The sequence below is a fragment of the Carassius carassius genome, chromosome 12 (assembly GCF_963082965.1).
Source record: "Carassius carassius chromosome 12, fCarCar2.1, whole genome shotgun sequence".
In the NCBI taxonomy this organism is placed as follows: Eukaryota; Metazoa; Chordata; class Actinopteri; order Cypriniformes; family Cyprinidae; genus Carassius; species Carassius carassius.
The window spans coordinates 6,784,859-6,807,517 of record NC_081766.1 but is presented as its reverse complement, the minus strand read 5'-3'; the positions used below and the strand labels follow the sequence as shown (position 1 = coordinate 6,807,517).

General features: G+C 39.2%; 1 protein-coding gene and 1 long non-coding RNA gene across 6 annotated transcripts; both read right to left on the bottom strand.

Annotated features, from left to right (window-relative positions):
* Positions 1-852: 852 nt before the first annotated feature.
* LOC132154138 (uncharacterized) lies at positions 853-4,146 on the bottom strand. Its single transcript, XR_009437078.1, has 2 exons — positions 2,846-4,146; positions 853-1,126 (listed from the first exon to the last, which is right to left on the bottom strand). It is a non-coding gene; the product is annotated as an uncharacterized LOC132154138 (long non-coding RNA).
* An 800-nt stretch (positions 4,147-4,946) lies between these two features.
* Positions 4,947-19,971, bottom strand: LOC132154576 (zinc finger E-box-binding homeobox 1-like). Of its 5 annotated transcripts, XM_059563188.1 has the most exons (11): positions 19,818-19,971; positions 14,704-14,865; positions 14,148-14,195; positions 11,820-11,960; positions 11,528-11,730; positions 11,288-11,393; positions 8,664-10,303; positions 7,667-8,230; positions 7,422-7,590; positions 5,960-6,564; positions 4,947-5,831 (listed from the first exon to the last, which is right to left on the bottom strand). In XM_059563188.1, the coding sequence occupies exons 1-10, from the start codon at positions 19,873-19,875 to the stop codon at positions 6,008-6,010; spliced, it is 3,648 nt and encodes a 1,215-aa protein (XP_059419171.1). In that variant the 5' UTR covers positions 19,876-19,971; the 3' UTR covers positions 4,947-5,831; positions 5,960-6,007. The 5 variants fall into 5 exon arrangements, with proteins under 5 accessions (XP_059419171.1, XP_059419170.1, XP_059419172.1 ...); XM_059563187.1 differs by having other exon boundaries at positions 4,947-6,564; XM_059563189.1 differs by having other exon boundaries at positions 4,947-6,564; positions 7,422-7,587.
* Between the last annotated feature and the right edge of the window lie 2,688 nt (positions 19,972-22,659).

The following is a 22,659-nucleotide window of genomic DNA, read 5'->3' as shown; positions in this document are numbered from 1 at the left end:
TGAAAACCGTGATGCATATGGGAGAAATCTGATGCTTCATTTTAGATTTCCGTTCACTATAAGTACTATGTTTTGCATCACGTCTTTCTGGGGTAATACTGTAATATGGTTTGGAACAACACCTCAACTGATTGACTGATATGATAGACATGGATTTAATTCTATACTAAAAACTCTGACAGCCTGTTTAATATACGAGTACAGTTTGCTTTGGAAAAAAAAAACATGTGAAGATCTTGTATCAGAGAGAGAGAGAAGAAATTCTGAGCGGGTAAAACTTGATTGCTCTTTCTAAAGATGTCTGATGGACATGTGTGTGTGTATTTGTGTGATGAGTAAAAAGCACATGGAGGAGGTTAAGACACCACAATTGTATTAAAGAGACAGGTTTATTAAAATATATTAAGAATTCCGATATTGTTATTTGGTAAATGGCTGTTGAATGTAATACGTTAAATGTTCTGCTGTATTTTGCAGAGCTTTGTCTTGATCAAAATAAAACTGACAAGGCAAATGGGTCACTTTATTGAGTGTTGCTACTCCCCTCCACCAAGGGGCAGCAAACCTCACTATAACACAGGTTTAGTTTTTTCATTTGTTGCATTTAAAATTTTCACAGATAATTTAAATACTGTTATACAAAGCTACTCTTATGCCTTTTATGAAAGAATGTTCAGACTTACTAGTTTTTACTGTAAATGCAGTTTGCTTAGTTTTTTCAGGCCCTCATCTAAATGATTGGACCTGGAACATTCCTTTAAAGCTGTCGATACAGTGTGACGGTTTTTATTTTTATAGATGAAGATGCAGACTGAGCCCATGAAGAAAAAAAAACGGAATTAGTCTGGCGCATTTTGTTCACTGATTTCTAGTTCTAATGCTCTCTTATTTCACTCTTAAGTGGAAATTGCTAAATATTTTCTCTCCATTCAAATGGATACATTTTCTTTTTCAAACGAAAAAAAACATATATTAAATTTGCAAGTCTTTGAAGATCTTGTCCTAATCTAGTGTTTTCCTGAATTTTTAAATACAAAACCTCACAAACTGGATGCTGTCACTTAACAGTGCTGAACATGTACTCTGTCTGCTAAGGTTTAAGTATTAAAAGCTTTAGTTTTTTAAGCTTTAGGTGCCATCTGTCATATCTGGCAAAAAAATCAAGTCATACTCCACATTCCATACCAGATGGGGGCAGTATGCCTCAATAAAGTGAATTGGTCTACTCTAGAGTAACAAACGAGAAACGGCATAGTCTCTATGCTCCGCCCCTACCTTCACAACAATCCTAGAGCATAGCTGAAGCCTATAAGACAGCGGTTCTCAATTGCAGTCCTCTCGCCCCACTGCTCTGCACATTTTGAAAGTTTCTCTTAGCGCTTCAGACATTTGTTCTATTCGAAAACATAAGTGCCCTGCGAAGTGGACATCACAGGATATTCAGCCATGATTCCAGTTCGAAGTGAACGTAGCTATATGTTCCAATCAAAGTGCATTGAAGTGTGCAAGACGTGAATTTAAATTGTATTGATTTACAGAGGTATATGATGTCACAGTTGTCCATGTTTAAAGATGCTGCACAGCACAAATCAGTGATTGAATGTTTCGATGTGAGGTAAACTTCAACATATTTCCCCTGCTCAGGGAGTAGGGAGCAATGAACATTTGAAAAACAGTTCATGAACGGAGTTCATTTCTAACGAGCTGATTATCTGAATCAGGTGTGTTAACAAAGAGAAACGTGCAAAATATGCAGAGCAGTGGGGCGCGAGGACTGGAATTGAGAACCGCTGCCATAAGAGGACGTTTGGTTATGTCAAGTGATTTTGAAACATGACATCTTCAAGCTACTCCCCTTCACCTTTCCCAGTCAATATGTTCATATTCGTTTTGTTCATATTACATTGAGTTGTATATACACATTATTTGAATTAAATTAATTTGACAGACAGCATTCTGTCAACATCATTGGTCAACATCAGACAGCTAGCGCCAACCAACGTAACCAGAGCTGGCAACTCTCAAGCATTCACCGTGAGACACACGCAATTGACTCTTTTCACACGCTTTCACGCCACACATCAATTTTCTCAGGTACAGAAAAACCACGAAGCAAAGAGGACACGGAGACCAACAAACTAGTTAGAGCAGGTTACTTATGATATAAAAAAATGGGTAAGTTATAGCTAGCTAATTATCAAACGCAGCTACGGTTAGCCATCGTTAACATTAGCACGTTTATAGAACAGTCTTCGATACATTTCTATGTTATAACTTCCCGAAAAAAAATACACAAACATATAAAACAAACTTCTAGCGAAATACTAACAGCATCTAACTTAACAATCCAAAGGAAATGTTGCAAGTTCGGTGTCGAACCTCATTTCTTTCAGGTCCATCAGTTGTCTCCAGCGATTGAAAGCAGTGCCAATGTTTACTCTGGTTCGGCTCCTTTTCTTATCGGATTTGATTTGTGATTCCGAGCGCGGTTGTTTCCCTGTAGAGGGTGGTGGTCTCTTGCCAAGGGCTTAAGTCATCCTTGTGCTCTCTTCCCTGAACTGAAGGGAATCAGGTATAAGTACGCCCACAAGCCGTGCGAGTTATTTGTGTATTGCAGGTTGGCTGGTGGTTATGTTGCCCGCATACCGCCTCCCATGGCCGAAACTGGTATTACGACACCTGTCGGGCCGGGGCTAGTAATGCTACTGCTAATTAAGGTTGATATCTCTGCAGCACTATAACTTGACATTTTTTTAATGACATCATCGCCCTTATTTCTTCTCATACTTTTGATGCGTGTAGGTAATTTTTTGAATATTTTTACCTCAATTTTTGCACATGGCACCTTTAAATGAAATGCTAAACATCTTCCTGGACACCCACTGTTTTTATAAATATTATAAAATATTAGCACTCTTTCAGTACATTTGTTTGATAATAAATAAGTAATTTTGAAATTACCTGGTGCTTCATTTCATTTTATTTTATGGGGCATCATAAAAGGAAAGAAAAGAAGAAAAATCCTACAAATACGTTCATCAACTTTGTGGAAAATGTGACATTTACACACACAATTCAGAGTTGGCACAAATAAAAACAAAAACAAAAAAATGGCTTGACTAATTTTGGTTCCAAAATGCAATTTCAACACCAGTACAACCACATGAATCCATGCTCTTCATCACAGGTTTATGAATTACTGTGAAGCTGTTGGAAAGCTTCAGATTTAAGAAAAACCAAAGCGATGGGTACATATGTCTGCCTAACTGACTTTCTGTGGTAGAGTTAAAAATAACTTGAAATTATAAAACTAATACTGTGAAGTTCAGCTTTATATATAAGGGTTTAACCTCCTTCGTGGCACTGAGATTAATTCTAAAATACATTGTGTTAAACTACAGTGTGTATCACACACGCAATAAATAAAGCAATACAAAAATAAGACATATATAAAAGGTTCTACAAATGAAACATTTGTCAGTGACAATAATACTGATGGTATTACACAATATACACATGCATAAACACAAAAAGAATAAACATTTCGAAATACACTGAAATTAATAATACTGTAATGTCTGCTCAGACACAATCAAATAAAACATTTTTAATCCTATGCGCCTCTTCCAAAGTGCTGCTTTCATCGTGCACTTCACAGTCATATTACATACGGTCCGTATTTGCCGTCTGCATGACTTTGGGATGCTAGGTTTAGTTTCATCTATAGGGCTGTGCACGTTGGAAAACTTCATAACAGAGAACACTTGCTGATGAATATGAGTTGGAGGTCTTGCGCTCTCCTATACAAGCTATACAATCCTGTGGTTCATACATTTCAAGTACTTTTCTTTCATCATCATGCATCAAATAATCCTTAACCTGCTTCTAATTGGTTTTTATTCATCACTTGGTTTGGCTATTTGTTTTTGATTATTATATGATTCCAAACAGAATAATATAAGAAGAGTGAAGCATAAAAAGCTTGGATTTCTGAATAAAATTGACTGAATTAAAATCCTCACCTGATTTAAAGCAACACTATGTAAATTTTGTCGCTCTAGCGGTTAATAAACAGAACTGCACGCATCCCGTGGGAGAACATTCTAACCGGAGCTACTTCTCCAAGTTTATGTCTATGGCGATTCACGCAGGTGTTTTACTCCACAGAGGTGACGACCCAAACAGGCTACAATAGTCCAAAAATAATCACTTATTATAAATGTACTGTAGATTTGGGATACGACAAAAAGGCGGTAGATGAATTTACGATGTACTCGCTCATTATATACATTTTGCAAATTTTGAACACAGAAAAAATTACATAGTGTTGCTTAGTCTTTTAAACTTGATTTGGTTTAGTTTACAGGTGCTACTTATATAGTATTATCTTTTTCTTTTAGTAAAGTTAAATAGGCAATTCTTCACCACAGTGGGCTTAGAGAGACAAAACCAGCATGAGCTATAACAGCTTGACAGTGTGCCATTTGATTTCAACTGAGGGCAGTGTTAGAAACTGAAATATTTTTGTCAAATCTGTTGCGCTGTGTCCTTGACCAGTATGTACATTTTTATGCATCTTTAAATTCTTGGTCAGCTGACTAAAATCTAGACTGTGGAGCACTATGTTAATACTTGTAAATGGCACTTACAGCTTAGTGGTCTTGCATAAGGCTGTGGGTGTGCAGTTCCTTAGAGCATCTCCTATGAACACAGACTGACACATTACAACATAAAGCCACGCAAAGATCAATGAAAGAACAGGTGAAACTGCCTTTTGACGCTTTTTTCCCTAATTTTTTTTTAGTATGGTGTCATGATCGTGAAAAGTATGTTTTCAAAACATTACAGTTACTGACAAATATTTTGGAGTGCTTATTATAATAGAATTTGAGACTAATTTGAATTATCATTCAGTTTAGTAGTTCATTACAAGTCACCAGTTTAAATGATAAGCATTCCTATGAATATTACCATAATTAACTCATTTTTCTTCTTTTTATAAATGAGCTCTTAATAGTGAAGTGCAATTTAATTTCCTTCATAAGGCAGATAAACAATCAGATGGGGAAATGAGGCAATGCTACCAAAATCTTGCCTGATTAACAAGAAAAAATACTGAATGGTATCTTAAACTTGAGGCATTAAGTATCTGTGGTTAATCTCACAAAGAAATGTCCAGGTCATATTTCACCCAAAAAAAAAATGGAGTTGAAAAATATTTTATTTTGCATTAAGAAAATAGTCTACTTTAAGGATTGAGCATTTTCACAATTAAGTTGATTTAATACTGTAACACAGGAATAAAAACCATTCTATTTGGACACTATATAGATATATATAAATTTTAAATAAGCATCAATAAAACATTTTATGGCATAAATTAAAATCAGTGCTTATTTGCAGGTGTTCTTAAATGCTTCAGACAATAAAAATTTTTCGTTAAAAAATATCTGTGATGGTTTTAAAAATAGGCTTCATTGTCTTCATGCAAAATAAAAATGTTCTTTTTTTTTTCTCAAGTGAAATATGACCCTTCTTGACAGTTTTCATGAGAATCACCCCCGTAAGTAAACCAGTTATACCTGCAGTGCAGAATTTAGTTTTGTTTCTCAAAACTTTAAAATACTGATTTTCGTAAACTTCATTGGCAAATATAAAGGTATAGAAATCTGACTGTACAGAGCAACAAAAACACGTGAACACTGATAATTCGACCTACCAATAATTCAGCGGCTCGGTAACGGAACAAAGCCAAACAACTGAAACTTTGAAGTCCTGCGAAGTCTAGTTGAGTTGGAGTTTCGGTTTCTCTCTCTCTTTTTTTTTTCTTTCTTTTTTTTAAAACAAGGAAATATTGTTTTGTAAATCAGGCACACCTGGGTTTTATACACAGTAAAGAGCTGAGACACAGTTTTCATAGCAACTGACGACTGTAAGATTAAGATGAAGAGCTCGTCACCTCTTTCATTAGTCGCACATGAGTGACAGGAAAAAGAGCGTTCACCCTTCAGTCCTCAGTTGCCATCTCTGTGTTGTCTTCCTTATTTGTGAGAACTGCTTCCTCTTCCTTTGACTCCTCCGTCTCCATAGCATCTTCCGTTTCAACGTTTTCTTCCTCCAAAGTGTCAGTATCTCCGAGATCCACCTCCATCACCATTCCTCCTTCCTCTGTTTCTTGCTCCTCACGTCCTTGGTCCTGCTCTTCCTCTTCACAGCTCTCCTCCTCATCCTCGTATTCCTCTCCCACTCGCACCACTCTGATATCGCTCATGTCCAGAGCGGTCAAACCCTCTTCCTCCTCTCCGTCGCTCTCTCTCTCGTCCGAGTCGAGCTGAGAGGGAGGAGTGGAGGTGCTGACCTGCTCCGGCAGCTCATGAGTGTCTCTCTTGCAGTAGGAGTACCGGTGGTTCATGTGCTGAGAATAAGAGCCTGAGTGAGAGAAGCGTTTCCCGCACTTGTCACACTGGTAGGGCTTCTCTCCGGAGTGTAGTCGCGTGTGCTCGATCAGGTGGTGCTTGTGTTTGAAAGCTTTATTACAGATGGCGCACTCGTGAGGCCGCTTACCTGGAATGATGATGCAATACGACGAGGTTAGGACAAAGGAAGTACATGTTAACATGATCTATCATCATATTGTTCAATCAAAAATCTTTCAAAAATGTCTATGAAAATTCTGTTTTACATATTCACAGACTCTTGGTTGAAAATCCTGGTATTAAATAAAGAAACATGTAACTTGGCTGCATCTGCAAACAAATGTTATTTGTAAAGAGGAAGTGGCAATGCTGCACCATATGTTTCGGTTTTTCTTTCTGCCTTTCTTCATTGCAAACAGGTATTGCTTGATACTAGGCTTACAACCAGAACATGATTAAAAGCTTCCACGGACTCTCTCTTCTCCTAACCAAGATGCTACATAAATGTTGAAAATGTTTTATTGAGATTCCCTTAAAAAAATGTAGATTATTGAGAGCTTTGTAGGTAGCTGGTTAATTATTGTGTTTGAACAGAGGGAGGCAAGATTTTATCTTTTTCCTTAATGAAGAATGCTAATGCTAATTGCTAGTGAGTTTGGTTTTATTATTAGTTTTCATTTACTATTATAATCATCTCATATATCTTTTATAATTTGTTATTTCAGGGCATGTCCCTCTCCTTTTCTATTTATTGAATTTTTATTTCTTATTTTATTTTTTTATAATGTTTAATTTTTTTATTTTTTATTTGAAGGTCTCTCTCTTAATGATTTAAATCACTGCCCAAGTATGTCTTAAACTTTATTTTGCTTTCAGCATTCAGCAACAGTCAAGGTTCATTAAAGTACCAGTCTATTTTGGTTTATAATCTTATCTAAACATGAACACATTTTTAAGTGTCCAATTACTATAAATCACGTGTCATTCATGAACGGTTTTCCATACCTGTGTGTTCATACTTGTGTCGCAGCAGTGAGCTGCTCTTCTGGAAGACTTTGTCACACAGATCGCAGGCGTACTGGCCACCGACGGTCTTCCTCTTCTTCTTCATTAGAGGTGAGTCTTCATCATTCTGGTCTTCTGACACGCAGTCCGAAGCGGTGTCCACCACCTTCTGATGAAGAGAAAGATGGAGCGAATGAGTCAGGTATGTCCAGACCTTAATGTTTGCATGTATTTGTTGTGCTTACCGTACAGCTGTTGAGGATCACGGTCCCCTTTGTGTCTGTCAGGGAGTTGTCAGGTGTTTTGACGCTGGGGTTGGTGGTGTAGGTGTAGGTGAGCTGAGGGATGAGGATGGTTCGTTTGTTACCGGATATTGCTGTGCCAATGCACGAAACACCTCCTGGCTCTGCTATGGCAACCAGTGTTGGCAATGTAGTTGTCACAATGTTTAGTGGACCCGTGCCGGCCTGCGTCACATAGATGGTGTTGCCTGGCAGCGGTTGCTTCTTGAGGCAGGTGAGGTTAAGTGGTTCCTTTTGGGTGGAGACCGGCAGCTTAGTTGTGGTGCTGGCTTGAGTGGAGCTGGACTTTGGAAGCGAGAGATCCAGCGGTTCACACTGCAGTTCCTCCTCCATGTCTTCGGTCTTTACAATGACGAGGTCATCGGTGGAGACGCTGGCTGGAGGGGAGGCGGGTGAAGCGGCGCTTCCATTTTGGGAGTCCGCAGAGGTGCCATCAAGGGATTGAGTGGGAGTGCAGGTGTCTTGAGTAGGGCTCATTCCTTCAGGCACAGCAGATGGTGTAGTTTTCTTTGTTGAAGAAGACAGACATTATTCATATATTTAGGAAATACTCATCATTTTCCCATCATTTTCATTAATGACAAACTTATGTCTTAGGCTTGACAAGATTATTAAATAATTGCTCGATTGTGATTATTTCATTTAATAATCTGTGATTTAAGGTGCACTTTATAAAAACAATATTTGTACTCCAATTGCATTTTGCCATCCAAACGTTTTAGAATATTGCTGCTTAATATTTTTGTGAAAACCTGAAAAACAGCATTTATTTGAAATATATAATTTATAACAACAATCTGCCTTTGCTAAATTAAAATATTAAGAAAAAAGTTTTAAATGGTTATGTGTGTCTGTATGATTTGTATTTATTGTTAGACCAGACAAATTTCATAATTGTTTCAGCCCTATTTTACAATTACATAAAATGTGTTTTACTCACCTCTTGGTTGTTTTCTTTCAGGTTGCCTGCAGCCTGGAGCAGTATCCTCTTGGAGCGCATCTTCTGGTACCACTTGATGACCGCCTCTAGAGGTAACCTGACTGTCTTAGCAACCTGAGACAGCTGCTCCTCGCTAGGCTCTGGGTTCTGACTGTAGGCCTTCAGAAGAGGAAGGAGGCGTTCTGCCGCTCCACTCTTATCCTTATCCAGTAGAGAGGAGAGAGATATAGTTGTGGGCGACCCTTTGGCATCACTGTCTTCACAGTCCGAAGGCATACGCTTGCCCAGGGAGCTGTCACAAAGCAGACACGTTGCGTAATTGTGGAAGTTATCTCCACAGGTGACTCCACAGTGAACCGTTCCAGAGTGTACGACTGGCTCAGTTGTCACTGTTGTTTGTTTCCCTCCTTCTTTATTTTCATCTGTCTGCATCTCTTTGTCATCCTCACTCTGCATTTCGGGCTCGATCTTAGACGGAGAGGCCGGTTCGGTTTTAATTTTGATTTCTGGTGGTGCTGTCAGGTTTTGTTTTTCACATTTATCCTCCAGCGAACCTGTATTTTCAGTCGTCTCCTCTTCCGCTGGAGGAGTGTTTGTAGTCTTCTCCGGGGATGATTTAGTCTCAGTGCTCTGCGTGTTGGAATTGGTGACAGGTATCTGTCGAACCACGAGGCTCTGTGTCCCATCTGCCCTTCTCACCAGCAGTAAAGTTTGCTGGCTGAGCTTTGGTTGTGCCGCCCGCATTTGAACCAGCCTGGCAGCCTGTGCAGGCGTTATTTTGATGATAGACGCCGGTTTGCTGAGGTTTCCAGCTTGGACTGGTTTAATGATGTTTACCTGTGTAGGTTTCGGGGTACATGATGTTTGGGTTTCAGTCGAGTTGGACTGCACTGACTGAAACTGCACCACGTTTGGCTGTACGATGTCGGACACTGTAGATTTTGCCTGCGCCATACTGGTTTGTGTTGCTGTGGGCTGTGTTGTGTTCACTTTTAATGCCTTGAGTTGTGAATCCAGCTGGGGGTTGTAGTTGATGATAATTTTGGCATTTCCGTCTTGTCCCACAACCGGCAGAGAGATGGCAGAGATCACCTGCGGCTGCGCCTGCTGCGGTTGCAACACGACAGCTTGCGCCTGCGCCGGCACTTGACCTACGATTTTAGCGTTTGTTCCGTTTGCATTGGTGCTAGTCAACACCTGCCTAATAACATTCCCTTCCATTGCTGCATTAAGCGCATTTTGTAAGTCGCTAAGGTTGATGCTGATTGGCTGGACAAGCCCAACAGTGGGCAGGACCAGTGTCTGGACAACGCCTTGTGGAGCCACGACTCCATTGGTAGTGGCGGCAGCTATCATGGGTGTTGCTGGCGCAGGTTTAGGTTGCTGCTCGACAGGCTCCTGTTTGATCTGTTTCAGGGGGAGCTGCTCTTGTAGAGGCTTGTTGGTAATGTCCGTCTTCTCCCTTAGAAGGATGTGTGTGGGGCGAGAAACAGTAAGAGCCGTTTTCACTCCAGGTGTGCGAGGAAGGCCATTGACCGCAGGGGTCACACTCGCACACTTCTTACTGCTGATGTGAGAGCTGTAGGACCCCGAGTGTGAGAAACGCTTCTGACAATTAGAGCACTCATAGGGCTTCTCACCTGGATAAACACAGCGATAAAGAAGCTTATTAATTTGAAAATGTAGTTCCAGATATCGGTGTCAGATAAGTTTTTGAGAGAAATGAACACTTTTATTCAGCATTAATTGCTTGAACACTAAATGGTTCAAAGTAGCTTTGATGAACATTAGACTTCTTTCAAAAACATTAAAAAAAAAAAAATCTTACAGGCCCCCAACGGTAATGTATATATTATAAAGTGCTCAGTTCTTACAAATAAATAAGGAAAGTTCAAATATCATTTTGTATTTATTAAAAGGAGATGTTTATACTGTTCATACTTGAATAAGAAATCATTCTAATTATAATAAAATATTCTTACAGAACTTTCTCACAATTTATTTTTTTTAGTTACTTTTTTTAAAATAGAAAAATAGCATGAACATGTCTGCAACTGCACAAAGCTCATCAATATTTAATTAGGTAAGTATTTTTTAGTTCATGATTGGTGGTCTGTTGCATAGTTATTGTTTACTTTATAAAATTGGCAAAAAGCAGGGTTAACCCTTATGTGAAACAGGCTTTCATAGCCTCAGGTTACAAATGGTGTTAATAATGAACACTAACCTAAAGTTAAAAGTGGCCTTAAAGGTATAGTTCAAAAAATCTGCCATCATTTACTCGTCCTCAAGTTGTTCTAAACCTGTATGAGGTTTTCTTCTGCTGAACACAAAAGAAGATATTTTGATGAATGTAGTTAACCAAACAGTTGCTGGTCCCCACTGCCATCCATAATATGAAAAAATATATATATATTTTCAATATTTGGTTACCCGCATTCTTCAAATCTTTTGTGTTCAAAAAAAAAAAAGAAAGAAAACCATACAGGTTTGCAACAGCTTGAGGTTTGAGTAAATAACGATAGAATTTTCATTTTTGGGTGAACTATCCCTTTAACCTGAGTTTACAAAGACATAAACTAGAGTTACATCCATTGGCAAAATAATTTCTGTACTTGACCGACCACTGTGTATGCGTAGGTGCTCCTTTAGGTGATGTTTGTATTTGAAAGCCTTGGAGCATTCTGTACACTTGAACTTTCTGTTTCCGCCTGACTGAGTAATAGTCCGCTGAGAAGAGATAGAGACAGGAAAAGGCAATTGTTTGAAAGTGTTTGAGTCAATATGTGACTGTGAACAAAAGCTTTCAGTGATTTCCTCCACAGAGGTGTGAACATCGTGAAGGTATGAGAGCAGCGCTGTACCTGCTCCCGGATGTGTCTGTGTGCGGTCATGTGACGGACGAGCTGCGTGCGGTAGGTGAAGGTGTAGCTACAGAGGGAGCAGCAGTAGTTGTCCTCACTCTTCTCATGGCGTAGTTTAATGTGCTCCTTCAGCGATGTGTGACGCTTGTAACCGCGGGAACAGTGCGGACAGGTGTGCAGCTGCGGGAATGCGTCAGGAGTACCTGACAGACATATGAACAGTTAAATAATCTGTAGAGAAAAAAGCTGACAGCAACTGAAAGAAAGACAAAAAAACAAACTTGGTGGCTACCGTTCTCATCGTGGACCCCTCGCTCTGGCGTTCTCTGAGGCTCCTCTGGGACGTCTGAGTAAACGTGCTCCGTTTCCAACTGCTTTTCCTCATCGTCCACTTCATCATCAGCACCCTCTTCCTCATCAGTGACACACTCCTCTTTCAAACACACACAGGCAAATTAGATCAACTAAAACACATACAAATCCCATTTTCTCAGCTTCTGCTCCAGCATGAAATACAACTGTTGGAGAAAATAATGTGAACACCTGGGAAATCTTTCTTTATTAAGGTGTTTTGCCTTTAATAAAGCTTCCAACTGTCTTAGAATAGATTCATACAATGTTTGAATAGCCTACAGTGAAAAGTCATGTATCTGAACATCTGTTAAATTGCTTCTGAGCAATCTGCTTTTCACTCTTTTTTCCAAGTTTGTCCACAGGAGGAGTAAACATACGTATAATATAATATTCAAGTCAGGTTTTAATCAGGTTATTTGTCTGATCAGGGAAGAAGCTGATGTTCATCTTGGTGCTCCAGCTGTTCAGGGTTTATGATCATGACACCTTCGCATTTTACCATTGGTGTCTGGTAAAAATTTTCCAATTACAGCTGTTTCCTGTGGTTGCATTTATATTTGCCTTTTGGGTTGAAACCTACACGTACTGATATACAAAAACAACCTAACTGCAACTGCGTTTAGTAACCACACTTTGGGTTTAATCGAAATTTAATATGCAGACAGACACAGATTTTTTGGGTTGGATGTAATGTAGGAGTTTTATAAAATTACAGTTGTAATTATATTTGACTGGGAAGTGGGGCAGTATGGCCCACGCCTATGTGCTACGGAGGCCCGTAAGGACCAGGTGATGCATTACGAATGAATAATGACCTGAGAGAGAGGAATGAGCTCACACACACCTGATCCAGCCATGCTAACCCAGCACACCCTCACAGACATGTCAGTCCAGCTACTTGTCTCTTTACTAAAGTAATTTCAAGCTCTTTCCATGACAAGCAGGCCAAAGTGCCCAAAGAAGCCAAACCTTCCCCAGTTCTCAGCAACTTGAGTTTGAAACAGAAAACTTGTGTCACATCCAAAGCTCCCTGTTGTTTTCTGTTCTGTATCTGAATACCCAGGCGGAATATAGTTCATGACTTCTAAAATCTGAACAGATTTTAAAGCACAAGGCATCATACAGATGTCGATTTTGTAAATAATTACAGAGAAAAACTGGGCATCATACACCAAATGACTGAGAATCAAACACTACCAGACTTTCAAGTTGTTCTGGAACTCGAGCAGGAGCATGCGCTGAAAACAAAATGTGTTCTAAAATCAGCTCAAAACATCAAACACATCTGATATTTTCTGACTGGATGAAAACAAAGTCTGAAGATGAAAAATCTCCATGCCCATCATACATTACACTATTTTCTGTGAAATCTGTCAACTTGGAATGCTTCAAATCTGCAGACTATCTCAACCAAAATCCATAACATCTGTATGAGTGTTTTGCACCAGCAATGTAATCTGATTATGCAACAAAAAAACAGTTCCTGTTTTAGGTTTTTGTTCCTTGAAATGACCTGCACAGTCATTTCACAAACCTGTGCATGCCAGAACTGAAAATTATGATTTTCTGCTCATACAGATTTTTTGCCGTAGAGATAAAAAAAAAAATCATTCAAAAATCTTTGGTGTTCTTACTGCTGATTCAGATCACTGCTCAATATCTGGCCCATCCTGTGGATTGCTGAAATCAAAGGGTTTAGATATCTAGCAAGTGTGTCGTAATCAGAGATGTTTTTACCCCTGATAGAAATTCATTTAAAATGCATCTAATTGAATTTCAGTCATTGTTCCAGACACTTTGAGAGGAGAGGATGCTGGATCTTATCAGGACTGATGCTTCCTAGACTGCCTGAACTTTCATGGTCAACATAATGGTTATTTTATGCAATTTCATAGATTTATAAAGTTCACAAAAACATTGTCCATACAAGACATATTACAGCTACATTTCTGCAGGAGCATGCACCTCATTGGAAACTGAAAAAAAAAAAAACCTTTGTGTTCTAAAATCAGCTCAAAATAAACACTTCTGATATCTTCTGATTGGATGAAAACAAATCTGAAGCTGAAAAATCTTCATGCCCATCATACACTATGCAATTTTCTGTGAAATCTGTCAACTTGGAATGCTTTAAATCTGCAGACCATCTCTGATTCTCGACAACTAATGTTGACCCCCCCCCCTTTAAACTGCTAAAAGGTTAAGAAAATTAGCTACAAATAAATAAATCCATAAGAGCTCTGTGAGTGTTTTGCACTAAACTGACCTTTGACCCTTATTTCTTCTATTAAAGTATCTGGCCCCAGGCTGCCATCTGTTGAAAGAAAAAAATAACTAATTACTAAAGTGTTTTGATGAAATCACTTAGCTTTATGACACTAAGTTTTGTTTTAAATTTTGCTCTAACTGTTGTTTTATTATTGTTTATGGGGATAAGAAACCCAAAACATTTTTTTGAAGATTAGAAGAAAATGTAAAAACCTTTCAATTGTTTAATACAGGTAACCAGTTAACATTATAATTTTGTTCTGATCATGAAACCAAAGAATTGTTTTTACAATAAACTTTCAGAAACACCACTTCCTCAATACCGCACCCTTATGAGGGGAAAAGTTCACCTATCCAATAACAAGTGCGGCGACTAGATTCTGCAGCACAAAAGCCATGCTATGGTAAGATGTGTTATACGTCAAGCATTAGTCACTCTTATTCTTGCAACTTTGTCTATTACACAAATGTTTACATGGTTTATTTCAAAGCTCTGAACTAACCAACATAAATAAATAAAAAGCATCAAGTTAATAATCTCTTATTTTACTCACCATTCTGTGTGCATGTTTCAGAGAGCTGCTGTGCTGCTTCGAGCTGGAATACTGAGGACTTTTGGTCGGGATCGTCAGCAATACTGTTCTCCTCTGCAATGTGCAGTTTGTCTTCATCATCTGAATCTGAGGTTGCCTCTGGCACACTGCTAAAACTCCTCACTTCATGACAGAGAGAGCGAGAGAAGGAGTGGTTTAGTTTAGGATCACAGGTGTTCACAGAGATATTCATACTCTTTTTGCACTAATGGCCATGTTTAATTCTGTTAAAACACATGTGCATGTGTTTGCAAACAGGACACTTGTTTGTTCCGTTAAAGCGGTGACGTGTCTGTAATCAGTAACAGCTGATACAGAGGGTTCAAACATGTAAACACACACACGCTCACATGCAGAAATATATGAGCACATGTACAATAGAAGGTAGAATCTGTGCCCTGAAGACAGGAAGTGAAGTGCAGCTAATTTTAGATCAGTTTCCTGCAGCCCAGAAAAGCTTTTTACCAGCTGTATGACATCATCAGAAACACAATAGAGAACAAAGGGACGATTTAAAAGTGTTTTTAATAGTACTGTTACACAGATTTTGACATATGGATAATTTAGCTAAATATGAGAGCACTAGTTTTAAAATGCCTTTCAATTGTGCAAAAGCCTATGAGGTACTGGAAAACTCATCTCTGATGTGAGTGTGTGTGTGTGTGTGTGTGTAATTTCTGTTCTATTCTTCACACAAATCTACTGTATCAGAAGCACTAAAATACTGCTTTTTGTTTCTCTTTTGGAAACTGACAGCCTCTGGACACTTTGTACTTTCATTGTATGATTGTATGGAAACTAGCAGCATGAACATTCTTCAGAACATCTTCTTTTGTGTTCCACAGAAAGAAAGTTTGAAACGACATGAGGGTGAGTAAATGATGAAAGTTTTTATTTTTTGGTGCACGCTAAATGACACACACTTCTTTATGCCCTCTTTATGGTTGAGTTTACACTGCTGGCAGGTAGAGCTGTTCAAGTGTGACCTCATAATCAACACATTCAGGTCACCATGGTAACCTCCATTTCGTGTGACATTTCCTGGGATGAGGTGATTTGGCTTGTTATAGAGTGCACCTGCCACCATATGCACACACACACACATAGAAACTCTGACTTTGTTCAAGCAAGTACAGATTAAAATAGGAACACCTGATATTCCGAAGGATCAGCAACTGAAAACACAAATAAACAACTGAGTGTGTTGCACAGAAGAGCATGGACCTTTGACATTTACATTTAATCATTTACATTTTTATCCAAAGCGACTTACAAATGAGAACAATAGAAGCAGTCAGGTCAACAATAGAACAGCAACAGTATACAAGAGCCATGACAAGTCTCAGTCTAGTATAGAACGCATAGCCAGGTTTTTTTTTTTTTTAATAAATGGAAAGACAAGAAAAGGAAAAGTGCTAGTATTAGTTGATTAAGTGCTGTCGAAAAAGATGAGTCTTTAGATGTTTCTTGAAAATGAGTAAAGACTCAGCTGTACAAATTGAGATCGGGAGGGAATTTGTTTACTTTTTTTTTAAAGCTTTGTCATCACAGGAATAAATTATATTTTTATATTTTTCACCAACATGTTTCTGCTTTGTTCGTTCACACAAACAGAAGTCCCTCCCAACCCTCCCCCACCCTAAAAACAGAAAGAGAAAAACCCTCCCCTTTACCCTGAGAAACTTTCCCCCTGCCGTACAAAGAGGCGGCAAACCACCAGGAGAGATTAGCATGCAAAAAGAGATGCTCAGCAGTCACAAGCCCCCCCACAAACACCAAGTGAAATCTGAAAAGATCTTTAATGCCCTCACATATCCCTTTTCCATCAACAGGGAAGTCTGAGAAGAGCTCAGTGCTACAGGTGTTTGTATTTGTCCCACGCATACATGCATTCTCACCATACCTTAACAACACACATTAACACATGCATTACAATGTACTTCACTTTTATAATGTAAATCGACATTAAGGCTATTTTTTATATTGTTTTGAAAAAATTAATTCACCTCGCCTCTTATATTGGATATTCTTCTTTATCAGAAATATAATAATAATAATAATAATAATAATAATAATAATAATAATATTAACAAGACATATAAATTACCATAAAACTGTTTCAGATAATTGTGTGTTGTTAATGATCAAATATTTATTGAGATCTGTATGAAATGCAAACAATAAGCGTTTCACTCTTCATAGGTGTAATGATTTTTATACTGTACAAACTGTATTTCTCTTGCCCCTACATCAACCCTACATCTAAACCTCCCAGAAAACTTTGTGCATTTTTAGATTTTCAAAAAATAAACAAAAACACAATTTTAGTTAGTTTTGTAAGCCTTTTGAATTACATGGACACTGGTAGTGTCCTCATAAACCACCTTCATACCTATGTCATATGACTCATATCCATGGCATTATACAAATGTGTTTCCTTGTGAACTACATAAACATGCACGCACTAGCAGAAATAAATAAGAGAATTGAAAGCAGGCGGTGAATTCTTAAAACAAGAGAACCATCCTGACCAGACAGAAATGCTATATGTTAACATGTGTGGCTTTAAAGGTCAAAGGGTCTGGAAAGGACTGAGGGTCAGGAAGATTGAGTGGGGGAGGGGGGGAACAAAGTGACCCGTTTTAAAACATAACAAAAACCCAAAGCAACTACTATCTGTCTCTCATTGTTTTGTCTTTCTGTATCTCACTCGAGGTGTGCATGCAAGTATAAAATGCAAAATATATATTCTTGTAATCCCATGTGCTTCCTACCATCATTCACTCACACCTGCAGGACTGATACACATCAAACACAGAGAAACACACATGACAGCTGATGCTACAGTACTTATTGTGGAATGTCTCTTACAGACGTGAGTAACTGAACCAATGAAAACGAGTCTCGAATAGACCCCGTGACCTCATTTCCGTGATGTAACGCCCTAAAGATCTCAAGGTCTAGTGAACATGTCAAGCGCGAGAAGCAGCGGCGCGAGGAATGAAAATAATAGTCTCAGCAGCATCAGTGCTCCTCCTAGTGCCGACGTCACACCCAGCCGTAGCTCAGACAATACATCCGCCTGCGCCAAAAAATTAAAAAATAAATAAAAAACCCGTTCGCGTTGTATTCTTATAACATTTAATAAGCATATTCTATCACAAGAAACATCCAAAACAGACCTCAACATAGACAAAACAATGGGAATTCGCTCAGTAACGGCGGACACAATGAATCAGCGCCTCTCTAGACCTGAATACTGTTACCTTTGTTTCCGTACAAAGTATGTGTGCTGTAAAACAGAATTCTTCATAAAACAGTTTAATTCGCGTTTATATATATGTTAAAATACCGTAATTACTCAAAAAATACCAGTGAAAGCACCTATGTAGGTGTTTCGTCACCTATCCTACCTGGCTCGTCTCCGACTCACGCGAGCAGCAGCCCCGCCCTCACTGCAGCAAATAACGGTCCACATCGCCATTACACAAATACCTTACGGAAAAATCGACCTGTTTGACTTCTGACCAGTAATACGACGGAAAGCACCACTAACAACCACCTTATGCGCTTAAATCTTTCGTTCCGAGCCACTTCAGGGTTGCTGAAACCGGACTCCTGCGCGAAACGTAAAAATATAACACAGCAACCTGTTTTCTAGCAACGAGCGTACAGCGAAATATCACTCAATAGTGGATGAAAGCCAAGTAAAAGGTCATCGGTCATCGGTGTGAGCGATGCGGACGACATGCACGACTGCAATCAAACACCATCTTCTCTCTCTAACGTTACCTGCACAAGTTGCCATTTGTGCTGGGCGCCTCTCTCGCGCTTCGCTCGGGCAGATCGCGTTTTACACACCGATTCCCCTCCACCGCCTGTGCAATCACGGCTCCGGACACGCGAGGAGTGCGATGAACGGTAAAAGAGGACATTGGCTCGCTCCGTTGTCTCCTCACCGTTCAGGTAAACACGTTGACGGCTCCTGAGCGTATTACGTCGCAAGCGGATCCGCGCTCGTTGTCACACGCACGCACAGGAAAAGGTAGCTCGGTGCTCATAACTGAACGGCGGACAAAATTAACGTTACAGGATTACCGGAAAGGTTTTTTAAAGAGAAAGCGACCTCAACCTAGAAGTCGGCATCTATTCAGTGTTGGGCGTGGATTTAGATAAGAAGTGGATGACAGCAATATGAACTTTTGAAATTGCTTTAATAAATCTTATGTAAGATAGCACATTCATTTGTTGGCAATGCAACATGCAGAATGCAACATTTTTTGCACTTATGAGGAATTGGCAAAAGCTATATATTTAATTAGAAAAAAAGTTTTTATAATATGGCAAAGTGTTTTTTGGTATTAAATAAATAAAAAGATTATCTTGTAAAATCTAGAAATAACATTCAGCTAAATATTGCTCGCTTTTAAGAGTAAGGGCTGGACGCTCTTAAAGAGACAGTTCACCCAAAAATGCATATTCTCCAATTATATTAGGGACTGTCATCATTCACTTATATAACCATTTTTTTGCAATGAGAGTGAATGGTGACTGAAACTGTCATTCTGCTGAACATTTCCTAGACAAACATGTTTAAAAACAACATGTTAAATGATAACAGATTTTTTGTGATGAACTGTCCTTTTAAATGTTTAATTAGATTTGAGAGCAATCGGCGTTATGGCACCAACAACTGTCAAGATTCCCACTCGAGTCGTCATTTAAATGCAATAAATGTTTATGCTTTAGCATTGTATCAGTACTGTAGTTTTGAATGAGTGCGGCACTGTTTGATTCACTCAAGTTTTTGACCAGGACGAACTCTGAATCGAAATAGTTTACCGCACACGCAGCGGGTGCACGAGACGCGCGTCCTTCCGTATAACGGTCCGGGCAGACTCAGGTATAACGGTGCAGCACACTGGGACAGCCCAGCCCGCACCCATAGTCGTGACTTCATAAGTAGTCATTAAACTAGTCCAAAGATAGAAAAAAAACAACCGGAGACAATTTAAAACAACTTTTCTCCCCTTCAATCTTGTTTGTGCGATCTGATTTCAGCCGGTGGGACTCACCGTTGTTGCGTCGTGGCTGTGTCTGTTTTCTGCGCTGGCACCTGGGGCCATCCGCCATGATTCCTGCACTGTGTCTGAACGCTGCCTCGCGGATCGAGCCCCCTCTCCCCCTCCGGTTACCCCCTCCCCATAACAGGCCCCTCTCCGCACCTGGTTTACGACATTCTGCTTTACGACATAACCTTTTTGATGCCGTGAGAACACCTCTGACGCCCCACCCTCTGTAAGAAGCTATCCACTTCTTTCAAAACTGGGGCAACATTCTACATGTGTGATAAGCGTTTATTACATTAAGGAGCAAGCAGACAAAACGACTTTGGCCAAAAAGTTTAAGAGACACATTTACGGGGAATATGTTTATTGTAACATCGGGAGCGCCCCCGACAGGCTGGGAAGTCTGATGACGTAGTTTGTTTAACTCTTTAAATGCAGGTTAAATATAAGCGCCAGTGCAAGTAATGACATTAGCAACGCATGCGATGTTTTATTGGTTGGATCAGAGTTAAATATGTAAAAAAAAAACAAAAAAAAAAACATTGAAATTATAAAGCCATTTTAAAAGATTAGGATAATAGTTAGGGATATTTAGCCTACATATCATAAATTGTATTAATTGATATAAAAAAAATATGATTATCAGTGTGGTTTCAAATAAATGTTTTCATCTTCTCTGTTGGTTTTTATAGTATTTTAACACCAAAACCCACAACGAAACTTTATTCATGAATTGTAGAGTAAAAATACTGGCTCGTTCAAAGCCTAGTTTATTCAGAAAGTGGACTGTGCTGTCCTCTGCTGGAGGAAATAATCTAGTGAAAGTGAAAGTCGTGACATTTGCCAAGTATGGTAATCCATACTCGGAACTGGTGCTCTGCATTTAACCCATCCAAGTGCACACATCACACAGCTGTGAGACACCCCCCGGAGCAGTGGGCAGCTATATATCCAGCGACTGGGGGTTCGTTGCCTTGCTCAAGGGCACTTCAGCCATGTTTTGAGGGTGAAAGAGAGCGCTGTTCATTCACTCCCTCCCACCTACAAGTCCTGCCAGCAACGAGACTCGAATCGATGACCCGGTAACTAGTCCAGCTCTCTAACCATTAGGCCACAGCTGCCCCATCTGTCATCATAATTATTTGTATGTCAAAATAAGTTCCAAAAGCATAAGTGTCAGAAATATGCTTCAATACATAGGAGGGGGTTATATAAGCATATATTAAATTATCACTAATTAAATAAATAATATTTTATATTTTATTCACAGGCTGCAGCCACAAATGAGGTCCCTCTTAGATGTCCTTCCATCTAGTGTTCATTTTGTCAGCTATTTGTCCCCTTGTTAAAATGTCCTTGTTATTTTTTTATCATATTTAGTCAACCTTATCCTATTTTGTTTTAGTCAAGTTTTTGTCGACTAAAAGTCTCAACATTTTAGCCTGGTTTTAGTCGAAGAAAACGTATACAGTATTTTAGTCAATGAAAACATGACATTTTAGCAATAAGATTATTATTAGTTAACCATACAGCAGTATTCATTTTGTCAGCAATTTTTCATTTATTCTTAGCCTCACTCAAATGTACATTTCTGTTATCATATTTAGACAAACTTGTTTCGTTTTTGTTTATTCAATGAACTGTATGAGCATTTTAGCCAGGTTTTAGTCAATTAAATTTTCGTCATTCATTTCATAATTTTTTTTTTTCTAAAAAAATTATAATCGTAATGATTGTTTTCACTTGAGAAATGTACAGTCGTGGCCAAAAGTTTTGAGAATTACATAAATATAAGTTTTCAAAAAGTTTGCTGCTAAACTGCTTTTAGATCTTTGTTTCAGTTGTTTCTGTGATGTACTGAAATAATTCCAAGCACTTCATACGTTTCAAAGGCTTTTATCGACAATTACATGACATTTATGCAAAGAGTCAGTTTTTGCAGTGTTGGCCCTTCTTTTTCAGGACCTCTGCAATTCGACTGGGCATGCTCTCAATCAACTTCTGGGCCAAATCCTGACTGATAGCAACCCATTCTTTCATAATCACTTCTTGGAGTTTGTCAGAATTAGTGGGTTTTTGTTTGTCCACCCGCCTCTTGAGGATTGACCACAAGATCTCAATGGGATTAAGATCTGGGGAGTTTCCAGGCCATGGACCCAAAATTTCAACATTCTGGTCCCCGAGCCACTTAGTTATCACTTTTACCTTATGGCACGGTGCTCCATCGTGCTGGAAAATACATTGTTCTTCACCAAAACTGTTGTTGGATTGTTGGAAGAAGTTGCTGTTGGAGGGTGTTTTGGTACCATTCTTTATTCATGGCTGTGTTTTTGGGCAGAATTGTGAGTGAGCCCACTCCCTTGGATGAGAAGCAACCCCACACATGAATGGTGTCAGGATGCTTTACTGTTGGCATGACACAGGACTGATGGTAGCGCTCACCTTTTCTTCTCCGGACAAGCCTTTTTCCAGATGCCCCAAACAATCGGAAAGGGGCTTCATCGGAGAATATGACTTTGCCCCAGTACTCAGCAGTCCATTCACTATACTTTCTGCAGAAGATCAATCTGTCCCTGATGTTTTTTTTGGAGAGAAGTGGCTTCTTTACTGCCCTTCTTGACACCAGGCCATCTTCCAAAAGTCTTCGCCTCACTGTGCGTGCAGATGCGCTCACACCTGCCTGCTGCCATTCCTGAGCAAGCTCTGCACTGGTGGCACTCCGATCCCGCAGCTGAATCCTCTTTAGGAGACGATCCTGGCGCTTGCTGGACTTTCTTGGACGCCCTGAAGCCTTCTTTACAAGAATTGAACCTCTTTCCTTAAAGTTCTTGATGATCCTATAAATTGT